The sequence below is a fragment of the Rhamphochromis longiceps genome, linkage group LG12, assembly GCF_057381845.1.
Source record: "Rhamphochromis longiceps isolate RC_006_pf linkage group LG12, R_longiceps_female_GT1.1, whole genome shotgun sequence".
Classification (NCBI taxonomy): Eukaryota; Metazoa; Chordata; class Actinopteri; order Cichliformes; family Cichlidae; genus Rhamphochromis; species Rhamphochromis longiceps.
Genome location: NC_140568.1, coordinates 28,439,873 through 28,463,494, shown reverse-complemented (window position 1 = coordinate 28,463,494; position 23,622 = coordinate 28,439,873). Strand labels below are relative to the sequence as shown.

At 39.8% G+C, this 23,622-nt stretch overlaps 2 protein-coding genes and 1 pseudogene across 9 annotated transcripts in view; 1 reads left to right on the top strand and 2 right to left on the bottom strand.

The window, feature by feature from the left end:
- Window positions 1-15,173, top strand: part of LOC146657512 (uncharacterized) — a 34,612-nt gene extending 19,439 nt beyond the window's left edge. For 2 of the 8 annotated variants that reach the window (XM_085425651.1, XM_085425648.1), the window contains exons 7-17: window positions 141-692; window positions 2,161-2,249; window positions 3,162-3,383; window positions 3,627-3,791; window positions 4,844-4,943; window positions 5,179-5,310; window positions 6,819-6,905; window positions 7,082-7,180; window positions 8,144-8,185; window positions 8,584-8,623; window positions 13,780-15,173. In XM_085425651.1, coding sequence (XP_085281777.1) covers window positions 141-692; window positions 2,161-2,249; window positions 3,162-3,383; window positions 3,627-3,791; window positions 4,844-4,943; window positions 5,179-5,310; window positions 6,819-6,905; window positions 7,082-7,180; window positions 8,144-8,185; window positions 8,584-8,620 — 1,525 coding nt within the window. In that variant the 3' untranslated portion in view covers window positions 8,621-8,623; window positions 13,780-15,173. Of the gene's footprint in view, window positions 1-140; window positions 693-2,160; window positions 2,250-3,161; window positions 3,384-3,626; window positions 3,792-4,843; window positions 4,944-5,178; window positions 5,311-6,818; window positions 6,906-7,081; window positions 7,181-7,381; window positions 8,624-13,779 lie in introns of all 8 variants that reach the window. The other 6 variants (XR_014914066.1, XR_014914067.1, XR_014914065.1 and 3 more) reach the window with 6 other exon arrangements.
- On the bottom strand, window positions 8,631-13,677 carry LOC146657513 (uncharacterized). The gene is made up of 2 exons (XM_085425182.1): window positions 13,669-13,677; window positions 8,631-13,196 (listed from the first exon to the last, which is right to left on the bottom strand). The coding sequence occupies exons 1-2, from the start codon at window positions 13,675-13,677 to the stop codon at window positions 12,480-12,482; spliced, it is 726 nt and encodes a 241-aa protein (XP_085281308.1). The 3' UTR covers window positions 8,631-12,479.
- A 4,735-nt stretch (window positions 15,174-19,908) lies between the features above and the next one.
- LOC146657511 (uncharacterized) lies at window positions 19,909-21,909 on the bottom strand (annotated as a pseudogene).
- Between the last annotated feature and the right edge of the window lie 1,713 nt (window positions 21,910-23,622).

The window sequence follows — 23,622 nt, the reverse complement described above, 5'->3', positions numbered from 1 at the left end:
TCCACTTTTTACGTGTTTGGTTTATGAATGGACAGACTAAAAACATTGTAGAGATAAAAAAGTATAACTGTGACTCTGTGTGTATTAATTCTGAATATTTTTCCACTCTCTCTTCAATTATCCCCTTTTTCCTTTAAAAGAAGACACCAAGACATAACATCACAAGTGTCGTCCCACCCTGCTCAAGAAAATGCTGCATACCAGTGGTCCGGACAACAGAACACAACTCAGGGTCAAACCCAGTATGGCTATAACTATCATCACATCGATCAAAGAACTGAAAACCAGTGCACCTATCCAGCCTTTGTAGAGAGCAAATCCAGCCGACAGCAGGATGCCACTGACGTCTATGCCGAGTTTACAACTGATGCCACGGCTACAAAATACAGATACGAGCAGACTGAGAACTGTTTTGAAGCTGGAGATAAATCTCCAAACCACTTGAGTGACACACACTTCAGGTGTCAGGACACAGCTGAAAGTCAGTATATAGTTGCCTCCACTTCTTTGTGCACTTCTGACTTCCAATACTCTCAATATCCAGCTAACAGCCAGGGTCAGTATGAGTCTCAGTCAGACCATGCTCATTATCAGTCTGAAGGGAAGCCTTTCTATCAATCAGATGTCCACACTGAGACAGAGGATCATGCACGGTATGTGCTGGAGGGATATGTTCATTTTCCCCTGTCAAGGTGAGCTTTCATTTATATAGACTCAGTCAGCACAGCAGGTTATTCACTGTGTAAAACCTCAGTTTTTACTCTTTTCTGGAATTTAAGCTGTACTACTTTCATTAGCTAAGAGTTAGACCCTTCTTATGTCTACCCCTTGCTTAGTAAAGATTTTCTATCACTGGTCTTTTTAAACAGACTAGAAAAAAATCACATGCAATGTTGTTTTGAACCACAAGGTGGCAGCATAGATCAATCTTGTAGTTCTTTTTTTAGTGGTCAAAGCAGCAAGGCTCATATTCTTCTCATCATTCTCTTTACTCATGTTTTAGGCTAAATGTGTTTTTGCACTAAAAACCATAAGAACTGGAAAATGAAAATGGTCCAGTGGTCTCAAATTTTGTTTACTACGTAGAACCCAAATCTGACTCCACTGCACTTGTATAAGGCATTACAAGGATCAAGGACATTGCATTGTATTATCCATAGGACGGAAAGCATAATAGTTCCAATGTAAAGAGGGACTGCACCATATTATAGATTTTTATACATTTTTAAAAATGATTATATAAGCAGAAATGGGGTCATTTCTAATGTACAGTTAGCAAAATATAGTCCTTTATGTACATATAGTAGTGAATATGTAGATAAATATACCTGCAAGGGTTTTTGATGTGATGTTTTTAAAAAAACAAAAGTCAAGTTGTGTAATCAGTCTCTAGGTTGTATGCATGTGTTTCACATGTGGCTGTGCATGCATCCTGTTCATTTGAGTATGTGTGTGATTATTGCAGGTCAGATTTTTCATAATGGTTTGTGTTTTGCTCCACTTTGTAATTCTGATAATGTGCGGCCTCTTTGGGATACACAGCTCTCCCCTGTCTTTCATTTGGTTTGTGTGCCTGTGAGTTTCCATACACACACAATAGGCTTTTCAATAATCAAGTGGTCATGTGACTTGATAGTGGGGAGAGAGGTTCAGCCACTCGTGTTCAGAGAAGACAGGTTGAGAGAAAGGTAGAAGCCCATAAGATGGAGGTTTTTTTAAAGGGAAAAAGAAAACCTTTTGCACATCTGTGCATATAATCATATGTAAGTGCTCTCTCTATGTTGCTTCTCTCTATTGTTAGAGGCCTTATTCAAATCAGGGTCTGTTAGAGGGGCTTTAGTTTAGGGAGGGGGGAGCTTCCAACACTGCTCAGCATTGTTTCTTCAGCCCACACGTGCAGCTTGGGAATGAAGCAGTGAGTGCGTTTCTCTCTGTCTGCTTTGTCACTTCTAAATTATTTCATGTCCTGAGTCAAACAAACACATTTTACACTCGCTCGGATTCAGTGTCATGGGAACAGTTAGTGCTTTTCACTATATAGATGATTGTATTTGGCTTGTTTGGCCCAATACTTTGTGTAGTTGTGCCTCTGGTGGCAGTGGTTGTAGCAATGATAATTTATGTTGTGGCTCACTATTGTATTTCTGAGCCTGTGAGCAGACACTCCCAACAGGAAGTTGGTGCAGCTGGGATGATGATGAAGATGGCATCCAATGAAGACGCTACAGATGACAAGGAAAACAAAGAAGGTAATTAAACACAAAGTTAAACGTTTGCATTGTTTGCGTGATTTTCTATAAATTTGATTGTACTGTGCACAATTGCATTTCTTTATATTTTACTTCTGCGGAGACAAACAGTAGTTCTGAAAACATCTGTGGACATTCACTGCACTTTCACTTAATTTCAGTCCCCTCATTGTACCTCATCATTTTCACAGGAACTGTTTGTTTGTTAACACTTAACACTGACTGAATCATTCAATTTAAATGATGTCTTCATTACTTTGTTACTAGCAGCCCTGTCACAGAGGTACATAATCTGCCCCCATTTCTTTAAATAACAAAGTTTGACGGGCTTAAAATGGTATTCTGTGCCAGCAAGGTGAATCACTTATAACCTGTTAAATGACGTGGTACTAGAGAGGAGAGTATGTCGGTTAGTCAAACCTCAGACTGCTTGGGAAAAAATTTCTCACACACTCAAATATTGTCGAGGCGTTTAAGAGCTAGTTCAGTGTTCCACCCCCACAATGAGCACCGCATTCTTCCTCGTCAATCTATGTGTTCTGTTGACTCAGAAAAGGCATTTAACTGCGTCCCACGCAATATCCTTTTGGGGTGTTTCGGGAGTATAGAGTATCTGGCTCAATGCTAAAAGCCATTTAATCACTTTCAACCAAAGCATTGCCATCAATAAGACCATGGTTCTCAGCCTGAAGAGAGTGCCCATTCAGATGGATGGACAGACAGACATTTTAATCAAAAGGATTCTTCATTTAGGAGGATTTACCAAAGATCCTTAAAATGAATTTTTTGTTGATTTAAAATAAATAAATAAAAACATTTATTTTCATAAGGTGTTCATATGATAATCTTTAAATGATCAAAAAATGAAAGTGGGAAAAAAAAAGTTATAAACAAATGACTTTCTCTGCACAGACCAGCCCTCCTCAGCTGATATATCTGGCGGGTCCAATCAAAGAAGAAAGCTGGCAGCTCCACCAATGAACGTGTCCCTGGACCACAGTGAGGGGTCTCTTCTTTCAGAAGACACCCTGGATACAGAGGATGACGGCTTGGATACTGGGGATGACCTGGATGTCAACTTAGATGAGTTGGACACACCTGACGAGGCCGACTCACTGGAACTTAATAAACATGGTGACAGCAGACACATTCTCATTGGAACAGCCACAATTAAAAAATACAAAGACTATTTTACAGGTTTTTTACAGCATGCAATTTTTACAGATAGGAGTTAAGGGTAAATTGTGAAAAAAGTAAAGACACAGCTTGTCAGCCTCGTGTCAAAACTACTGGCCCATCAGCTCTCCACTATATGTTGTCTATTAAATTAAAATCAAACTGTTAATATGTATTTGATTCGATCTTATGTCACCTCAGGGGACTCAGAGGAGTCCGTTTTGGGTGGCGGAGCGGCATCAAGAGATCCAGGCCACAGAGCAGCAGAGGAAAGCAGGCTGTGGAGGAGCGTGGTGATCGGAGAGCAGGAGCACCGCATTGATATGAAGTGCATTGAACCCTACAAAAGAGTCATTTCTCATGGAGGTACGTAAACACAGCTACGACAGCTTTCAGTTGATAGCATTGGATGAGCCTCCCTTGCAGTTATCTTGCTGTTTCTCATCTTTTTAGTTGAATCATACAACTAAACTGTGTGTGTGTGTGTGTGTGTGTGTGTGTGTGTGTGTGTGTGTGTGTGTGTGTGTGTGTGTGTGTGTGTGTGTGTGTGTGTGTGTGGTGGCTGCAATGACGAAAAGCGAGAATATCAGCCCTCTCTGAAGTTTCCCCTGTGCTTTGATACAACTTTTTCTGCTGAATAAAACAGACGTTATGATGGTGTAGATGTTAATAAATAATGTTAATAATGCATAGTTTTACTTGTCTGTGGAGGCAAAAAAGATTCTGTCTTCATTTTAATATCATTTAATTAATTAAACTATAAAACTGATAAAGACTGATAAAAAAAATGCTGTTGTTTTATCAGTCTTTCTGTTGACAGCAAAAACCTAAGAAAAAGTGGTAGCCGACTGACGCGGATCATTATATCTATGCCACAGTGTGTGTCTATCTGACTTCGCACTGAAAATATTGAAACAATTACTTGATTGGTGCATGCCGTTTAATAAAAACCGCATGCAAGTCCGTTGCAAACTGATATTACACATAATTAAAAAGTTGATGTAACTGAAAAGAAAACTAAAATCAGATCTGAAATCAGAATGAAAACTAGTTTAGAAAAGTGTGTTGGGGTTTCTGATGATTACCAAAAACTTTGCTGTGTAATCAGAGTTTATCAGATGTCAGACTAGACTCTTGTTTGGCTGAGACTGAAAAAGTATATAAAGTGTGAGAAGTATAAATATGTGATGGGGTTAAGTAGAGGACTCTTTCTTATTGATGGGACTGAATGTTTAATAGTGAGGGTAAAGTCCCACTCACATTGACCCATGTGTCAACCACAAAAATAATAATAGTAATTGCTTTTTTAACTGATAGGCCTTGAATTAGTTATAAACCGGACAAGAATGTTAGAAAAATGATTTGTATTATGATTGATATGTAACGTGATAGTCATGTTTGTGTCTCTCATGTTTCAGGTTATTACGCTGAACAGAAAGCCATCATTGTGTTTGCTGCATGTTTCCTACCAGAGAGCAACTGTGACAATTACAATTATGTCATGGAAAACCTTTTTCTGTAAGTACATTCAAAAATGACCGTGCTTCTGGGTTAGCGTACGCTGGCGTGTCTTTCTGCCGCTGCTCTCTGTGTGTAGCTCTGTTTTTATGTACATCACGCCCGTGTTTCATCTCTTAACCAAAGCTTCTCACATGTCATTGAAGTGACGAAAAGAAAACTTTGCTACAGTCACAATGTCTAAAATAAATAAACATGTCTAATCCACTGTATTTTGTTCTCCTTCTCTTTGTAGATATGTGATAAGTACACTGGAATTAATGGTGGCTGAGGATTACATAATTGTATATCTAAATGGTGCCACACCTCGCAGGAGAATGCCTGGTTTTACCTGGATGAAAAGGTGCTACCAAATGATAGACAGAAGGTAATATTAACACAGATATGTTTATTGCAAATGTAATGCCGTAGTATATGTACCATGTGATTTCATTACAGATTATATGCATGTTAAGTTTTCATTGATAGTGTGTATTATGATTTCTAAAAAAAAAAACTCACTTGACCCTAAAAAACACCTTTAAAATATAGTGAACTGATTAAATTGAAACTTCAATTCAGTCTGGTTTAGTGTAGTTTAGTTTAAAATCCCCGCAGTGCAGCAACCATTTTTCTGGCGTCATTAACCTTTACACTTTGGCAGCGCACTACTCAAGCTTGGACATTTTCGATCATAGCGAAACCAAAACAAACCACACACACAGACAAAAACATTTTTAAAAGCCTTTTTAACAACATTTTAAAAGCCTTTTTAAGCCAAAGTCATGTCGAATAGATGTTAGAGGGTTTTTTTTATAATCTACCTTTTCTGGTTTCTTTTGTTATCTGTCTTGACAATAAACGTATTATAAAAGAAAAATGAAAACGACAAAAAATGCAGTCATAGATGTAAGGACCAAGTAGTTTAGTGTGATTAGGTAGTTGGCTGTAAACCATGAAAGTTCACTGCTGCAAAACAGCCACTACTTTAATATTTCCCATATTGAAATAACCTATGTGCTGTAATCAGTTTAGTTCTGTATAATTATATTGAACGTGGAGGTTTTCCAATCTGGAAATGCACTGGCTATGATTTGGTGACGTAACCATTGGGGGTGACAGCCAACGATTCTCCGTCCATGCCTCGAGATTCTGCGTGTTCACGTGAATCTCGAGCGGTCCAGGCCTCGAGAGCCGGTGTCCTGTAGGTTTTAGATGTATCTTTGATCCATCACAGCTGATTTCAGTGGTTAAATTACCTCCTCAACATTTCTTGAAGTTCTCCAGAGGCCTGGTAATGACCCAGGGTGATATCTAAAACCTGCAGGACACCGGCTCTCGAGGCCTGGTGTTGGCCACCCCTGCTCTACGGTATTTCTAGTTGTGTATACTCTAAGGAGAATGCAGTTTTCATTCCCAAATCTAAATGTTGTAAGAAGGTAGCTTTGTTGATGCAAATATTTCAAACTCAAATAAAATGGTGGACTATAAGTTCAGTAGTGTAAATAAACTTTATATAATAAGGAGGCTCTCTGAGCAAACCCGCATGTGAGTAATATGATTTATTATTGCAGAACATGGCTTTTCTCTCTTTTCGTGTTCCGGCCATTAAAAGAAACAGCAAAAGAAAAAATGTAAAACGCTGTGCAAATGTGAAAGAAACAGTCTGATCTTCCTGCTGTTAATCCTGTTGCTAATGTACTCCATTTTCTTCTTTCAAAATGTTTGTTTTGTCTTTGTTTTCTTGTATTTTGTATAATCTTAGATTACTTTCTTTAAAACGCTTTGTGACTCCGGTCTGAAAAGCATTGTATCAGTAGATATCAATGATAAGCTATAGTCATCAGTACAATTGTACTCCTCTTTTGTGTAATTCCTGACTGTTTTGTCCCGCAGACTGAAGAAAAACCTAAAGATGTTCATCATTGTTCATCCATCCTGGTTCATACGGACTTTGCTAGGAATTACCAGACCCTTCATAAGGTCTCAGAGTTGTAATTGCTATTTGCACGACTCTCCCAGCTATTGAAATTCATTCAGATTCATTTATAATTTAATTGCAGTCAAAGTCATGGAGATCTTCATTAGAAAGGATTATCATGTAGCATTTAGCAAAACCATTTTTTACTGTAACTCTTTTTGATTTCTATTTCCTTCAGTTCCAAGTTCAGCAGTAAGATCAAGTATGTGCATAGTCTGCAGGAGCTCGGAGAAATCATTCCTATGGAGTATGTGCATATACCTCACAGCATTGTCAGGTGAGCCAGCCTGTCATTAATATAAATGCCATTGGTTGTTGATCATGGTTGATCATGGCATTTAGCCAAGGACTTCGGGGGAAACAAACCACAACCGAACCACATCTTGCACATAATACATTGTTGTGAAGTTTCTGGGTGTTAAACTTACCTGACTGGTGTTCAGCCCTATGTAATTAAATTTACCTTTCTTTCATCTAGTGAAAACCGAAAGCCCGTTGGTTTCTGACATTCCTGTTCTAAACAAGTCAATCAAACTTTTTCCCAAAACTGGCCTTGAAACGAATCCACTCCAGCCTATTGGATACAGTAAAAAATCAGAAGTTTTAAAGCCTTCTTAAAAACAAAGATATTACTCTGTTTTAATTGTATGATTTATTTTTTTCTGTACTCATGCCTTTGTTTGTTAATGTGTAAGACCAGAGAGCTGTTTTGACGGGTTCCTTTGATTTACTAGTGTATACCAGATTTTCTGGAAAAACTGATTGCACTTATTTTTTCTTCAGGTACCTCAAGTTGCTAATCATCACTTTTAAAACTAGATCGTTTAATTAATTTGTAGTTAAACTTCATTAAATAAAAAGAAAGGGAAACAATTTACAGGTTTGGTTTGTTTTTTTTTTGGTTGTTAAGCAATTTTGACTTCTTTAGGTTAAATTGGATGTTCTGTGGCCCACAGCCTGAAATGAGTTTGACACCCCTAGTGCAGAATAAAAGTCCTCAACGATATATTTAATGTGTGGTGCATGTGGCATTTTACAACCATTATTGTAGTTGCAACTATGTTTGAATATTTATCTAAGTCTTCAAATACTCTTACTTCTGTAATTGCATTTTAGAGACAAATTGTTTTTTGCAAATCTACTCAGGAAATTCACTGAATTTCCTTAAAAATTTAAACCAATCAGTGCAGATTGTCATCTTAAGTGCTTTAGGCATGTTTACAAATTTTTCTGCCCAAAGGTATGACCAGGAGAGGAGTTTGAACAAATTTGCATGCACGAGGTAAACCACTTAATCTGCCTCTTTCTATGAGTTGGTTATGTCTTAATTCTCCCTGAAAATCCTTCATTAATTTTCTCATGCTGAGACTAACCTTTGACTGTCTTCTTATCCAATACAAAGGCACATTTTAAAAAAAAAAGCATTTTGATGATTGAAATATTGACTCATGTTGAGGCAAACTGTTACACCCCATGCATTGCAGTACATTGCTTTGACCTTGAATACTCTCACCTTTGAGCACCAGTGCTTGTTTTTATTTTTATCAATTCATTTGTCAGTGCAAGTGTCGATATAGGCTACTGATCCCCAGCTTTTGCATGTCTACTGACAGTATAGTTGCTCAGTTAACATCCGTCACTTACTTTTGCTTTCTGACTTTCAACCTAATGCTAAACCAGACTGGACACAGAATTGCAGGACACAGCAGCAGAGTAAGTGGTAAGTACTCTGCTGCTCCCTTTTAACCGTTTGTGCAATAATAACAGTGTGCAATACACATACACTTCTTCTTCTTTTTTTATTACTAAGTTAATATACTGTGTTGTGTTGTTTGTGTTGCGTTGTGATGTGTCATATCGTGTCGTGTTGTGTTATATGTAGTGCCGACGTAGGACAGTTTTCCAATTTCATTGTACTACTGTACTATGTATGACTGTGCAATGACAATAAAGAGTTATCTTATCTTATCTTAACAGGAAATGTTTGAAAAAAAATAACCCACCCCAGTTTTTGTATTGTATTGTATTGTATCTTTATTTGTTTCAGACATATAAAACAAAAAAACAATATATACACACTACATATATTTTCATTTACAGATACGAATATATATGTAGATATAAGCACACACATGTATGTGTTCAGATAAACAAAAAATATATAATGAAATAAAACAAAATCGTCTGACATAATGTAACAATGTTTGGTCTGAAAAGGAGTAGGAAGAAGTATGAACATACTTATTAATTCCTACCCCTGCTCAACATCTTATTGATTCCACATAATTCACCTAATTCCCATCATCACATACTCCACACAATACACGAGGAGAACCTATATAAACATGGCTACCGTGATTGATATAATTTGGATATAATTTGATATTTTTATACATACAATGGGTCATCGTCTTTATCGGTATCATATTCTTCCAAAATCAGTTTTCGAAGTATTTTCATGAACTTACTAATTCCTGAGCATTGCTGTAGATCTATAGTAAAACTATTCCACAGTTTTACCCCATAAATAGTGACACAAAAGGTTTTAACCTTTGACCGTGCTTTAAGAATCCTTAGATTCAATTTCCCCCTCAATTCATAGTCTCCTTCTCTGTCATAGAATATCCTCTGTATATTTCCTGGTAACATATTGTATCTGGCCTTGTACATAATTTTTGCAGTTTTATATTTTATAAGATCCATAAACTTCAGTATTTTTAATTTCAAAAACATGATGTTAGTATGGTCTCTAAATCCTGCTTTATTAATCATCCTGATTGCTTTTTTTTGAATTTTACATATTGGTTGAAGTGCAGTTTTATATGTGTTTCCCCAAATTTCCACACAGTATTCCAAATATGGCAATATAAGTGAACAATAAAGTACCCGGAGTGATTTGGAAGGCAAAAAATATTTAACTTTACTCAGTACGGAGATGCTTCTTGACAGTTTGGCTTGTATATGCTTTATGTGAGGTTTCCAGCAGATTTTGTTATCTATTATCACACCCAGAAATTTTGTATCCGAAACTTGCTCTATTTCAACATTGTTTACTAATAATTTTGCTCCTGCATCTTTTTTACAATTTCCGAATAACATAAATGTAGTTTTTTCCAAATTTAATGATAGCTTATTTCTATCAAACCATGTTTTCAGTTTAATCATTTCTTGTGTGACAATTTTCAAAAGCTGCTGTAAATTCTCTCCAGCACAAAAAATATTTGTATCATCTGCAAATAGAATAAACTGTAGTATATCTGATGTTCTACATATATCATTGATATAGAGGATAAACAGCTTTGGTCCCAATACTGACCCCTGCGGAACTCCACAAACAATGTCCATACACTCTGATTGATATTCCCCAATTTTCACAAATTGCTGCCTGTCTCTCAAATAACTCTTTACCCATTCTAACACCACTCCTCTAATGCCGTAGTACTCCAGTTTATCAAGTAATATGTCATGATTAATTGTGTCAAAAGCTTTTTTTAGGTCAATGAATACACTAACTATACATTGTCTTTTATCTATATTGTTGGTGATATTTTCGATCAGTTCCATTAATGCCAATGATGTTGATCTATTTGATCTGAAACCATACTGACTATCCATTATTATTTTGTGTTTATCTATAAATTTGTCAAGTCTATTACTAAAGACTTTTTCCAGTATTTTTGAAAATTGAGAAAGTAGAGAGACAGGTCTATAATTTGTGAATTGGTGTCTGTCGCCATTTTTAAACAGTGGTGTTACTTTAGCTGTTTTCATTTGTTTTGGGAATGTACCAGTTTGTAAGGACAAATTGCAAATGTGTGTTAAGGGTTTGGAAATGCCCTCTATCACTCTCTTAACGATTTCCATATCAATGTCGTCAGAGTCTGTAGAGTTTTTTGTTTGTGATTTCCCAACAATATCAATGATTTCCATTTCTTCCACCACCGTTAAGAACATCGAATGAGGATTGCGGTCAATGAGTCTAGTTTCTTTCTCTACAGAATCTGTTATATCAGGAATTGTTTCAGCCAAGTCTGGCCCAACACTTACAAAGAATTTATTGAACTCATTTACCACATCTCTCATATTAGTAATATTTCTATCATTATTTGCGAAATACGAAGGATAGTCTGCCTGCCCCGAGCCCTTTTTGATGATGGTATTTAATGTTTTCCAGATCCCTTTAATATTATTTTTATTCATAATCAGTATTTTTTCATAGTATTCCTTTTTACATGACCTTAAAATACTCATTAATTTATTTTTATATTTCTTGTATTTATTTTCAGCTTCTGTACTTCTGTTCATTATAAATTCTCTGTATAAGGTATTTTTCTTCTTACATGCATTTTGCAATCCTTTTGTAATCCATGGGCACTCTGCATATTTTTGTTTTTTACTATATTTCTTTACTGGGCAATGACTATTATATAACAGTTTAAATTTTCCTAAAAAAATCTCATAAGCTTTATCAATATTTTTTTCCTTATACAGCATCTCCCATTCTTGCTTGAGTAAATCACTTTTGAATGCGTTTATTGACTCTTCTGTTCTCACTCGTTTGTATTTTATTGTGTTTTCCTGTTTAACCTTCCTGTAATTGCTGTTATACACTATAAAAACAGGTAGATGATCACTGATGTCATTAATTAGGAGACCACTTATGGTTCTATTTTCTATTTCATTAGTAAATATATTGTCTATTAGGGTTGCCGACTGTGCTGTAATCCTGCTGGGTTTAGTGATCACTGGAAAAAGTCCCAAGCTATACATTGTATTAATAAATTCCTCTGTCGTTCTCTGCTTGTTTGGATTTAGTAGATCTATGTTAAAATCCCCACAAATGAACATGACTTTTTGATTTGTCCTAATGAATGTTTTATCTACCCACTCCTTAAAAATTTCAATATTAGAACCTGGTGTTCTATATATACAGCTTACAATGACATTTTTCTCTTTTCCCATACTAATTTCTATTGTTACACACTCTAATATATTATCCACCACCATCGACATTTTTCCCACCATACTGTATTTTAAATTTTTATCCACAAACAAGGCCACACCACCGCCATTCTTATTCTTTCTATTTGTAAGATTTAATTCATATCCATCTATTACAAAGTCCTCTCCTTTCTCTTTATTAATCCATGTTTCAGATACTGCAATCACACTGAATGGATGTGTAAATTTGCTTAAATATTCCCTTATTTTGTGAAAATTTGCATATAAACTTCTACTATTAAAGTGGATTAAAGATATTTTGCCGTCGACCTTGACAGTTTTGTTGAATTGTTCTTCAGTATGATAGTAGCAGGTATTTTTGATGTTAAAAAAGTTCAGTTCTGGATCAATGTCCTGCTCTGTGAAGTGTGTTTTGTATTCCGTGTTTACTGGTGAATTTATCTCCTGATTAGCAATCCTCTGTGGTAGCAATGTATAATTCCCAGATAATGAATTAATTGATTGTTTCATCCTTGAATACGTTACGCTTTAGCTTCCGTTGTTGTCTTCTATTACCTGCTTTGATGACTGTAGATTGTTTGTCCCGCTCCTTGCCTTTGTAGTCATGTGACCTGTTAATATTTTTCCAGATCCTGGATGAATTTGATGACCAGCACCTTGGCTTCCTCCGGTGTACCGTTGAGCTTTATAAATATTTTACAGTTTGCAGTCCAGGTGTTCTGAATTTTACCCAGTTTCTTTAGGTATCGTGCTTTCTTCGCTATGTCAGCATTGGATTTGGTTAGATGGTCATTCATGTAGACGTTCGATCCTTTTAGTTTCCTCCCCTGCTTCAGCAGTGCATTCTTGTGTTTCCTGTTTACAAATCTTATGATGATAGCTGGTTTATCACTAGCATTTCTCCTGGGCAAGGGGTGGCATGCCTCGATGTTATTACAGTCCAGGTCGATCCCTTTCGACTGCAAGAAACCAGCTACTTGTTGCTCCGCAGAGCTCCCATCCAGATCTCCTTGCTCCTCTTTACTGCCAGCAGTCACAGCCCGAGCATATGACCGGGGTTTTATGTACAGCCCTGTGATGATCACGTCGTTCATTCTGGTATATTGCTCCAGGTCCGCGACCCTGCTCTCCAGATAGACGATCCGTTTCTCCTTCTCTGCATTCTGGTTACGTAGCGACCTTATTTCCTCGACTAAGTCTAGGATATATTTCTGTTGTAGCTTGATAGCTGATGTTTCCTCAGTTAGAAAGTCCAATGACTTTTTGATGTCCTCAATTTCATCGGCGTTCGGTGTTCTCTTAGGCCCCCATTGAGCTTGTTGTCTCGCTCGCTCCGTTCACCGTCTTGTCCAACACTCCATTCACAAACATTCCAGTCAAACAGATTGCCAAAACGCTTTTGAAGTAGTTCCTCCTCCAGAACCAGCCTTGCAGATCCTTCCCAGAATGATCAACTAGGCTGTTAGCTTTTAAACCTGCCCAGGTCCTTTTGAGAAAGTACTGATTTGTCTCTAACTACTGTTAGAGACAAACAAGGGGAAATTTATTGAAATATTCCAATGCTAGTATATGCAAAACCTCAAGTATGGTAGAAATGTGGTAGAACATCCAAACACAACGGGTTAGGCTTCTGTATTTTGATTAAATATCATGGTTGTTTCTGACCTGTGTTATAAAACCTAGTTTTTGCAAAATCAGAAATTTGGGGGAGGTGAATTTTTTAAAAACACCACATTTTCTCAAAGATAAACTGTTCCTTCCACCTCTGGTTAGTCTGAGGTAGTACGTCTCTACACTACTGACCTGTGACATGGAAGTTGGATGTAGTTTTTGTGCTATTATTTTACTGTAAATGTTTTACTGTAAAGTGGATATGTTGCAATCATTTCTTTTCCTTCTTATCTCTCCCCTTAGAGTCAACAAGGGGAACTCTGCTGTGTGACGAGATAATTGGCTGCTGCCCTTCTTCTCCTCCCCGTGTTATGCTGTACTTGAGGACAGCATCTCTGAATTTGAAGCCAGCCTGTAGTATAAAACATGCTGAGCTGTTACAACAACATGTAACTCAGAGAGAATGATGCTGTGGTGCAATACATCAGGAAAAATCAAATTCAGATCTGAGGGTTCCGAATATACAGTAATACTGTGGTTGTGGTGCAGAGACTGTACTGTGGTGTGCTGAAGGGAAATGCTTTATACTATAATACAGTACTCTCAGCACTTCATTATGTTCTCCATTTGTTTTCTTTTACTTCAACTTTTTTGTTTACCATGCAACTCATATTATAGATTGCCTTTAAGGGTACTTGTTATTGGCTTGTAACTTACATGTATTAACAACAATCATGTATTGATAATTAACTCTGGGTTATTGTAGTAGCGTATTTTCAAAAGCCACAGTGATGTTTTTGAGTAGTACTAGCATCCCATCTAAAAAAAGCCACAAAAATGAGGCGAAGGCACACTAAGCTTACAGGAGATGTAATTTACTTTAAAGACATTTATTGAAGTATTTTCAAATTAAATTATGTCACAGTAGGTAAAACGAAGCTAACGCAGCAGTCTGTGTTAGACACTAGATCTGCGTTCTGGCACGGGATGCCACTTGCTAATCAATATTCAGTACACATGAAGTATTTGTCTTTATACATGTAGTCCTAAAATGAGTAGAAAACATGAATTCTGCATGTTATTTCAGTTAATGCTTCAACATCCCGTCTGTTTGCTAACATTTTTGTTTGCACACATAAATCCCTCCTGTCCACACTGACAGGAAATAGAAGGGCCAACCCAATTTGTAATAGTTTTCAAAGGTCTGGGCCGCTCCATTTAAAGCAAGGATTGACATTATGTCAACATCTCATTTAGCACCTCAGTCAATCTTTATATGAAATGTTTACAACCCATGTGTCACTGTGAGAATAAAGTAGAAGAGCTGTGCTGTAACAGAAGTTGTGTGTTGCATGCTTTTAGCTTGAAATTACTCTGACACATGCACACACACCCAAAAGCGGAGCACTGTGCTGGTACAGTACATTTATGTGTGTGTGTGTGTGTGTGTGTGTGTGTGTGTGTGTGTGTGTGTGTGTGTGTGTGTGTGTGTGTGTGTGTGTGTGAGACAGACAAATATTCTTGGGTGCTGGTGAGGAAATACCGTCTATATTACTTAATGAGATACTTTGTAGAAAGTGTCCACTGTGCAAGTTAGACCATATCGCTTTATTTATTTGTACATGTTTGTTTATTTGTGGCTTGCATGGTACTCATGTGTTGTAAAATATGTAAAATTACTTAGTTCATTAAAAATATGTTCCTCTCAAACAGTGTTTTCTCTAATTTTTCTAATAATTTACTAATAATTAAAATGATCAATAAAAGAAAACAGTGATATTAAAGGAAATTGGTATTAATTACATGTAAATGGTAAATGGCCTGTATTTATATAGCGCTTTACTAGTCCCTAAGGACCCCAAAGCGCTTTACATATCCAGTCATCCACCCATTCACGCACACATTCACACACTGGTGATGGCAAGCTACATTGTAGCCACAGCCACCCTGGGGCGCACTGACAGAGGCGAGGCTGCCGGACACTGGCGCCACCGGGCCCTCTGACCACCACCAGTAGGCAACGGGTGAGGTGTCTTGCCCAAGGACACAACGACCGAGACTGTCCAAGCCGGGGCTCGAACCAGCAACCTTCCGATTACAAGGCGAACTCCCAACTCTTGAGCCACGATCGCCCCGTAAAAGCCACGTAAAAGAATTTTGCTGGCTGATTTAACATGTTTTACACACTGAAAAAAAAAGTTCTTTCAATTTACTTGATTTTATTGTGTACATCGGTCCCACATAATATGAATAAGTATGACTGACTTAATTTTCCACTTTCATCCATCCATCCATCCATCTTCATCCGCTTTGTCCGGGGCCGGGTCGCGGGGGCAGCAGCCTAAGCAAAGAGGCCCAGACCTCCCTCTCCCCAGCCACCTCCTCCAGCTTATCCGGGGAAATACCAAGGCGTTCCCAGGCCAGCCGAGAGATATAATCTCTCCAGCGTGTCCTGGGTCTGCCCCGGGGCCTCCTCCCGGTGGGACATGCCTGGAACACCTCACCCAGGAGGCGCCCAGGGGGCATCCTTGTCAGATGCCCGAACCACCTCAGCTGGCTCCTTTCGATGTGGAGCAGCAGCTGCTCTACTCTGAGCCCCTCCCGGATGGCCGAACTTCTCACCCTATCTCTAAGGGAGAGGCCAGCCACCCTTCGGAGGAAGCTCATTTCTGCCGCTTGTATCCGCGATCTCGTTCTTTCGGTCACTACCCACAGCTCGTGGCCATAGGTGAGGGTAGGGACGTAGATCGACCGGTAAATTGAGAGCTTCGCTTTTACACTCAGCTCCCTCTTCACCACGACGGACCGGTGCAGCGTCCGCATTACTGCAGCTGCAGCCCCAATCCATCTGTCGATCTCCGGCTCCCTTCTCCCATCACTCACGAACAAGACCCCGAGATACTTGAACTCCTCCACTTGGGGCAGGAACTCATCCCCGACCCGGAGTGGGCACTCCACCCTTTTCCGGCTGAGAACCATGGCCTCAGATTTGGAGGTGCTGATCCTCATTCCCGCTGCTTCACACTCGGCTGCGAACCGTTCCAGTGCGAGCTGGAGGCCCTCACCCGATGAAGCCAACAGAACCACATCATCTGCAAAAATCAGAGATGAGATTCTGAGGCCACCAAAGCGAAAGCCCTCCGCCACTTGGCTGCGCCTAGAAATCCTGTCCATAAAAATTATGAACAGAACCAGAGACAAAGGGCAGCCCTGGCAGAGCCCATCACCCACCAGGAATGAGTCCGACTTATTGCCGGCAATGCGAACCAAGCTCTTGCAACGGTTGTATAGGGATCGAATGGCCCATAGCAATGGGCCAGACACCCCATATTCCCGCAACACCTCCCACAGGACACCCCGAGGGACACGGTCGAATGCCTTCTCCAAGTCCACAAAACACATGTAGACTGGTTGGGCAAACTCCCATGCACCCTCAAGTATCCTGGAGAGGATAAAGAGCTGGTCCAGTGTTCCGCGACCAGGACGAAAACCGCATTGTTCCTCCTGTATCCGAGGTTCGACTAACGGACGAACTCTCCTTTCCAGCACCCTGGCATAGACTTTCCCAGGGAGGCTGAGGAGTGTGATCCCCCTGTAGTTGGAACACACCCTCCGGTCCCCTTTCTTAAAGATGGGGACCACCACCCCGATCTGCCAGTCCACAGGTACTGCCCCTGATCTCCACGCAACATTGCAGAGGCGTGTCAACCAGGACAGCCCTACAACGTCCAGAGCCTTCAGGAACTCGGGGCGGACCTCATCAACACCAGGGGCTCTGCCACCAAGGAGTTGTTTAACTGCCTCAGTGACCTCGCCCCCGGAAATTGGCGGGTCATTCCCCTCATCCCCAGACTCTGCTTCCTCCTCGGAAGACGTGTCAGTGGGATTAAGGAGGTCCTCGAAGTATTCCTTCCACCGCCTGACAATTTTCTCAGTCGACGTCAGCAGCGCTCCGCCAGCACTATTCACAGTGCAGGTAGAGCACCGCTTTCCCCTCCTGAGACGTCTGACGGTTTGCCAGAATCTCTTCGAGGCAGTCCGAAAGTCTTTTTCCATGGCCTCTCCGAACTCCTCCCACACCCGAGTTTTTGCTTCAGCCACTGCCCGAGCCGCATTCCGCTTGGCCTGTCGATACCTGTCGGCTGCCTCCGGAGTCCCACAGGCTAACCAAGCCCGATAGTTCTCCTTCTTCAGCCTGGTGGCTCCCTTCACCTCTGGTGTCCACCATTTGGTTCGGGGATTACCACCACGGCAGGCACCAACCACCTTGCGGCCGCAGCTCAATGCAGCAGCTTCGGCAATGGAGACGCTGAACATGGTCCATTCGGACTCAATGTCCCCAGTCTCCCTCGGAATGCTGTTGAAGCTCTGCCGGAGGTGTGCGTTGAAGATCTCGCGGACTGGGGCCTCTGCTAGACGTTCCCAGCACACCCTCACTACGCGTTTAGGTGCACCAGGTCTGTCCAGCAACCTCCCCCGCCACCTGATCCAACTCACCACCAGGTGGTGATCAGTTGACAGCTCAGCCCCTCTCTTTACCCGAGTGTCCAGAACATATGGTCGCAGGTCTGCTGATACGATTACAAAATCGATCATCGACCTACGGCCTAGAGTGTCCTGGTGCCACGTGCACTTATGGACACTCTTATGTTCGAACAGTGTGTTCGTTATGGCCAAACTGTGATTAGCACAGAAGTCCAATAACAGAGCACCGCTCGGGTTCAGATCAGGGAGGCCGTTCCTCCCAATCACGCCCCTCCAGGTCTCGCTGTCGCTACCCACGTGAGCATTGAAGTCTCCCAGCAGGACAACAGAGTCTCCAGGTGGAGCACCCTCCAGCACCCCCCCCCCCCCCCCCCCCAGGGACTCTAAGAAGGCGGGGTACTTAGAACTGCCACTCGGCGCATAAGCGCAGATGACAGTCAGGACCCGTTCCCCGACCCTAAGGCGCAGGGAACAAACCCTCTCGTCCACCGGGAAAAACCCCAACGCACCGGCAGCAAGCCGAGGGGATATTAGGATACCCACCCCAGCCCGCCGTCTCTCACCAGGGGCAACTCCAGACTGAGACAGAGTCCAGCCCCTCTCCAGGAGACTGGTTCCAGAGCCCAAGCCATGTGTAGAGGTGAGCCCGACTATATCTAGCCGGTACCTCTCAACCTCACGCACTAACTCAGGCTCCTTCCCCACCAGAGAGGTGACATTCCATGTCCCTATTGCCAGTCTTGGCAGCCGGGGGTCAGTCCGCCAGGGCCTCCGCTCCTGGCCGCCACCCGGCACACAATGCACCCGACCCCTATGGCGCCTCCTGCGGGTGGTGGGCCTGCGGGAGGATGGGCCCATGTCTCCTCTTCGGGCTGTGCCCGGCCGGGCCCCATGGACTAAGGCCCGGCCACCAGACGCTCGCCCTCGGGCACCCTCCCCGGGCCTGGCTCCAGGGCGGGGCCCCGGTAACCCTATCCCGGGCAGGGTAAACTGTTCCCTCGGTTTCCTTTTCATAAGGGTCTTATGAATCGCTCTTTGTCTGGTCCCTCACCCAGGGCCAATTTTCCACTTTCCCTCAAGTAATTAATGCTTGTCACATCAAAGTATTTTATTTACATCAGATTACTTTAAAAAATCATGTTTGATGTACTAATATTAATCTATTATCATAATATCAATGTATTGCATAATGTCAATATATTTTAATATTTAACACCAACTTATTTTTATTTGCCAGTGGTACGCAATGATATTACGTAATGTAAACACATTGCAATTACAATTATGTTCTTGCAAGACAAATTATGGCTTTAAATCCTACTTAATTTTTTCAATTGAAATATTAACTGATCATTATTGACAAAAAAGGCAAAGACTGAGTGCTACTGAACAATACACCTTTATTAAACTGTAACAGCAGTGAAAGCAGTAATTCTGCCATGAACAAGTCCAAAATCGCATCCATATAAACTTGTTAACACATTTTTAAAGATAGCCTGCAGAAATAACTAAAAGAAAAAGTTAGTTTGAGAATATATTTGCAAATGTTTCACAAAAAACTGACCTTAGCAGCAAATAAAAGAAAGTGCTTATAGATGATCCTGTCATCTCTTACATATAACATTTGTATTAATTACACAATTGAAAATGTAAACTAAATTAAGACTACCTGAAAAAAAGCAACACGCTTTTATGAATAAACAGATTTACACAAATATAACTTGTGTGTTATTTGACAACAGTTTCAGCTTCTGTACAAGTATTTACCTGTACAAGATTTCAACTAAGTTGAGCCTTAAATGACATTGTTACACAACTAATACCAAACACCTACATGAATTTTAATCTTCATTTTTAACATGTAAGCAGGACATTAAGGTTGATTTAGAACATATTGCTAAAAATCGTCAGTAAAAATTTCTTACAACACGATACCAAAAGGAAAAATCATCCTGCATTGCAGTCACATGAGGGGAAAGCAATAAAAACATAAGCAGTATAACGTTACTGAACACAAAATGAAAAACTGCAAAGAATTGCAGAAGTGCAGTCTTTGACTTCTCAATGAAACAGATGGGTTTTTTAAAGCAAGAACTTTAGAGAGTTTAGCTCCATCCAGTTCCATGAAAACCTTCTGGAAAACATCAAAGTTGTAGCGAAGGTCCGCAGGGTAGGCAAGGTTTAATGCATACATGAGTCCAAATAGCATTATCACAGCAAATGCTACATTATCCAAATTCTTCGCCACCCTGATGCCTGCAAGGACAACTCTTGTTTATCTGCTGAAGCTTGCTCTTTAAGAAGATAAATTCAAACAGTGGTGTCTTCAACAATCTCACTGATGGCACGTTCTTCCATGCCCTGTAAAAAAGAAGCCATGTTAGTCATTTCATGCCAAGTAAGTAATATGACACTGTGGAAAGTCCGAAAAAAGAGGAAAAAAAAGACAAGTACATACCACATACTCCTGGATAAGCCAGCGTCTTCACCCATGTAGATACACACTCAGCATCAACATCTTCACACTGAAATGAAATGTATGTAATTAGCATCTTCATTCAGCCCTTGTCCTTCATTTAAGTTTTACTAGTGTACTTTACATGAATGTTTTTAAAGTAAAGGCACACAAATTAATAATAGGTTTACTGGCAATTAATAATAAGTTGACAAAGTGAAGGTTAAAAAAACAAGCAGATGTAAAAATACAAAATGAGAGAGAATTTATCATGGGAAAACATTTGAAATCTTCCACAATTGTAAAGTTTCATCCAAAGAGGATCATGTTAAGTGAATGTTGAGGCTTTATCACTTACATTATCCATTTATGCCACAATTATTTTCAGTATTAGTCCAAGCTCTCATCTTCTGTTGACCAACTTCACCAGGTTGTCCAAGTGGAGAGCCAGCTGAGCCACGAACTTTGTCTGAGGGGGGATGGTGGCAATTCTCTTAAACTCAGCGTTGATCTGAAAACATGAGCACAGAGGAATGAGCTTCAAAGGTTTAATACCTGGAAGAAGGCTGCAATCACTCATGCTGAAGAAATGGGCTGTCAAATAACAACTGTGCCTTAACCATTTTAGGCTAATACCACAAGAACACCGTGTATGAGGCAAACCTTACCTCATGGAAATCAATTAGAGCAGGCCATCTTGCCATGAAAGCCTCCACCATTGGTGCATCACGAACAACTTCATGTCTTCTGTATGAAAAAGTCTTTTCCATCTTGAGTTTCACCAACTCTGTTACTCTTTTTTTATGTCCATGTGGTGGGCTTTGACATGTCAATAGCTTTAAGAGTCCCTTTGTCTGCTACTTCTGAAACTGAGGTGAGGTTAGGAAACTCATTCCCAAGCAAGAAATCCATAAACTGAAGTCTGAAACTGCCCTGAAGACAACACTGTCTCTTGACTTCAACGATGAGATCCTCAGTTGATTCAGGCGCTCCATTAGAGAGCGAGCCTTCGACAGGTTCCGTCAGCCAAAACAGTCTTTAGGACCATAGGACTCCCCATAGGACTCTGTAGGAAAAAAAGAATTAAATATCAGACATTCAGAAAGAATCATTTCAGTTTAGTTTTCATAAAGCTATCCATACCCAATACTCAAAGTTATAAAGATCAGACATAAAAAAAAGAAGAATTTATTTAATGAAATACATGCTACTGAAGCTATTACGCTTATATGAACACCTTTTAATTCTATATGCCTTTTTAAAGTTACAATGTGGACTGATCCAATCTCATAGCCAACCAATGGATAAGTATCAAGGAGTTCACAGAGTGTATATTCTTGTGGATACTGGGCTGAGCTCAAAAGCTGTGTCGTGCTCTCTGTACCAGCCACCAAGCTCTCTGACAATGTAGAATATGCTGTGGTACAATGCAGATATGGTTTTTCAGTATTCTGGCAATCCACCTGCTGCCCTTTGGGCCAGTACCATTCCATTTCTATAAGTTATGCCCTTTAATGTCACACACTGTGCAAGGTTGACCTCTAGAATGTCAGGGAATATGTACCTAATAATAATAAGCTATCTCCTCTTTAAGCAAATCTACTAGAGAGGCAGATACAGCTGAGACCTCTAATTCAGACTTGCCAAGAGATGGGGAGTTTAGATGGTAAGCTATCATCATCTGATGTTTTGACTTCTGTAATCATAAAGGTAAAAATTCCACCATCACAAAAAACATTCATTTTAATTGAAAAAAGATATTCCAGTCCAGAAGAGCATCAATGGTTTCTTTAAAGTACCAATCTTTCTCCCATTTATACATAATGTTTTGAGAAGCAGCTCACATATGTTCTACACAAAGTAGAAAAAAAGCAGGGGAAAGGGTCCTAATTTTTGTTAGGACAATGTTGGAAAATTCACAATACATCACTTAATAAGACATACTCTGTTGAACAAACTTATCTCCTTGTAGATATCTGCTGTATTATTTGGGCATGACCGATAGAATAGTCAAGTGACACTACACCTAAAACAATGACTAAATGGAAAAATGATTTGGCATTTATGGGCACAGGTTCTTAAACCCACGTCTAAGGTGGCAGGATCCTTATTATAACTTGAGTGTGTGTCCTCAGCAAGAATTAAAGTATGGCACTGTGCTCCCAGCTTCTTAAACTCTGACGGTTACAGCCAGACTAATTACCCACTGTAGCCATAGCTAGCACGAGTAACACAAACACTATTGCGCTCTCTCAGTGACGTTTTAACTTGCTAAGCCATCAAAAACGTCAGTGCTCTCTGTCACATGCATAAATTCCATATCTGACCGACAACAGCTGCTTTCTCCCGACTATGTGCAATTTGTTACTATTTTTCAGCTTTAGCCACAAAGCTAATACCAACTTTAGCTAGCACTGTAAAAACAACATGTAGATGCATTACAGACTACTTTTTATATAGCATGCATGCACTACAACAATTCTGTGAAAACGTACCGAACTAAAACAAATGTATTTAAATTACTTACCTTCTCAGTATGCCTGACTCGGTGCCAAAGGTTGCATGTGGCTAAACAGTCTTCCAGAATCTGGCGGTCAATTGCGCTCTCCTTAAATTATGTTGTTGTCTTATTGGATAAGACTCTAGGTCTTATTATCCAATCATATTTAGTTGTTGTCTTTGAATATATTGCATCATTTCCGGTTGTGGTCAAACATGATTACAATGGTTTTAGTATTCTAATTTAGTCACTTTAAATCAATGCAAGAAAAATGAGTAGTCTCAGTATTGTTTATAATCAAGTAAATAGTACTTTATTTAATCATGTAAATAAGAGAAACATGAAAGGCTTGTGTAGCATTAACTAAATTCATTTGTGCAAATTCAAAAGCCTCCCAATTCCCATTTTTTCAGTGCAGGAGCATTTCTCCCTGGAATGTTCTACCACCCCCTCTTTTCAGAAGTTTCTTATTGTTAAAAGGAAATGTTTTCTTCCCACTGTTTTTATCTATGTGAGCCACATGGCTTACAATTTTTAATCAGATTCATCACAGGGTTATTGTGGATTAATTTTGATTAATCAGGATTAAATATCATTCATTTTTATTCTATATTAATCGCATTTTATTTTGCATGAGCAAACAGAAAATGGGAGAATATACGCACTTAACATTTTTATTGAACATCTTGAACATTCATGTTAACAA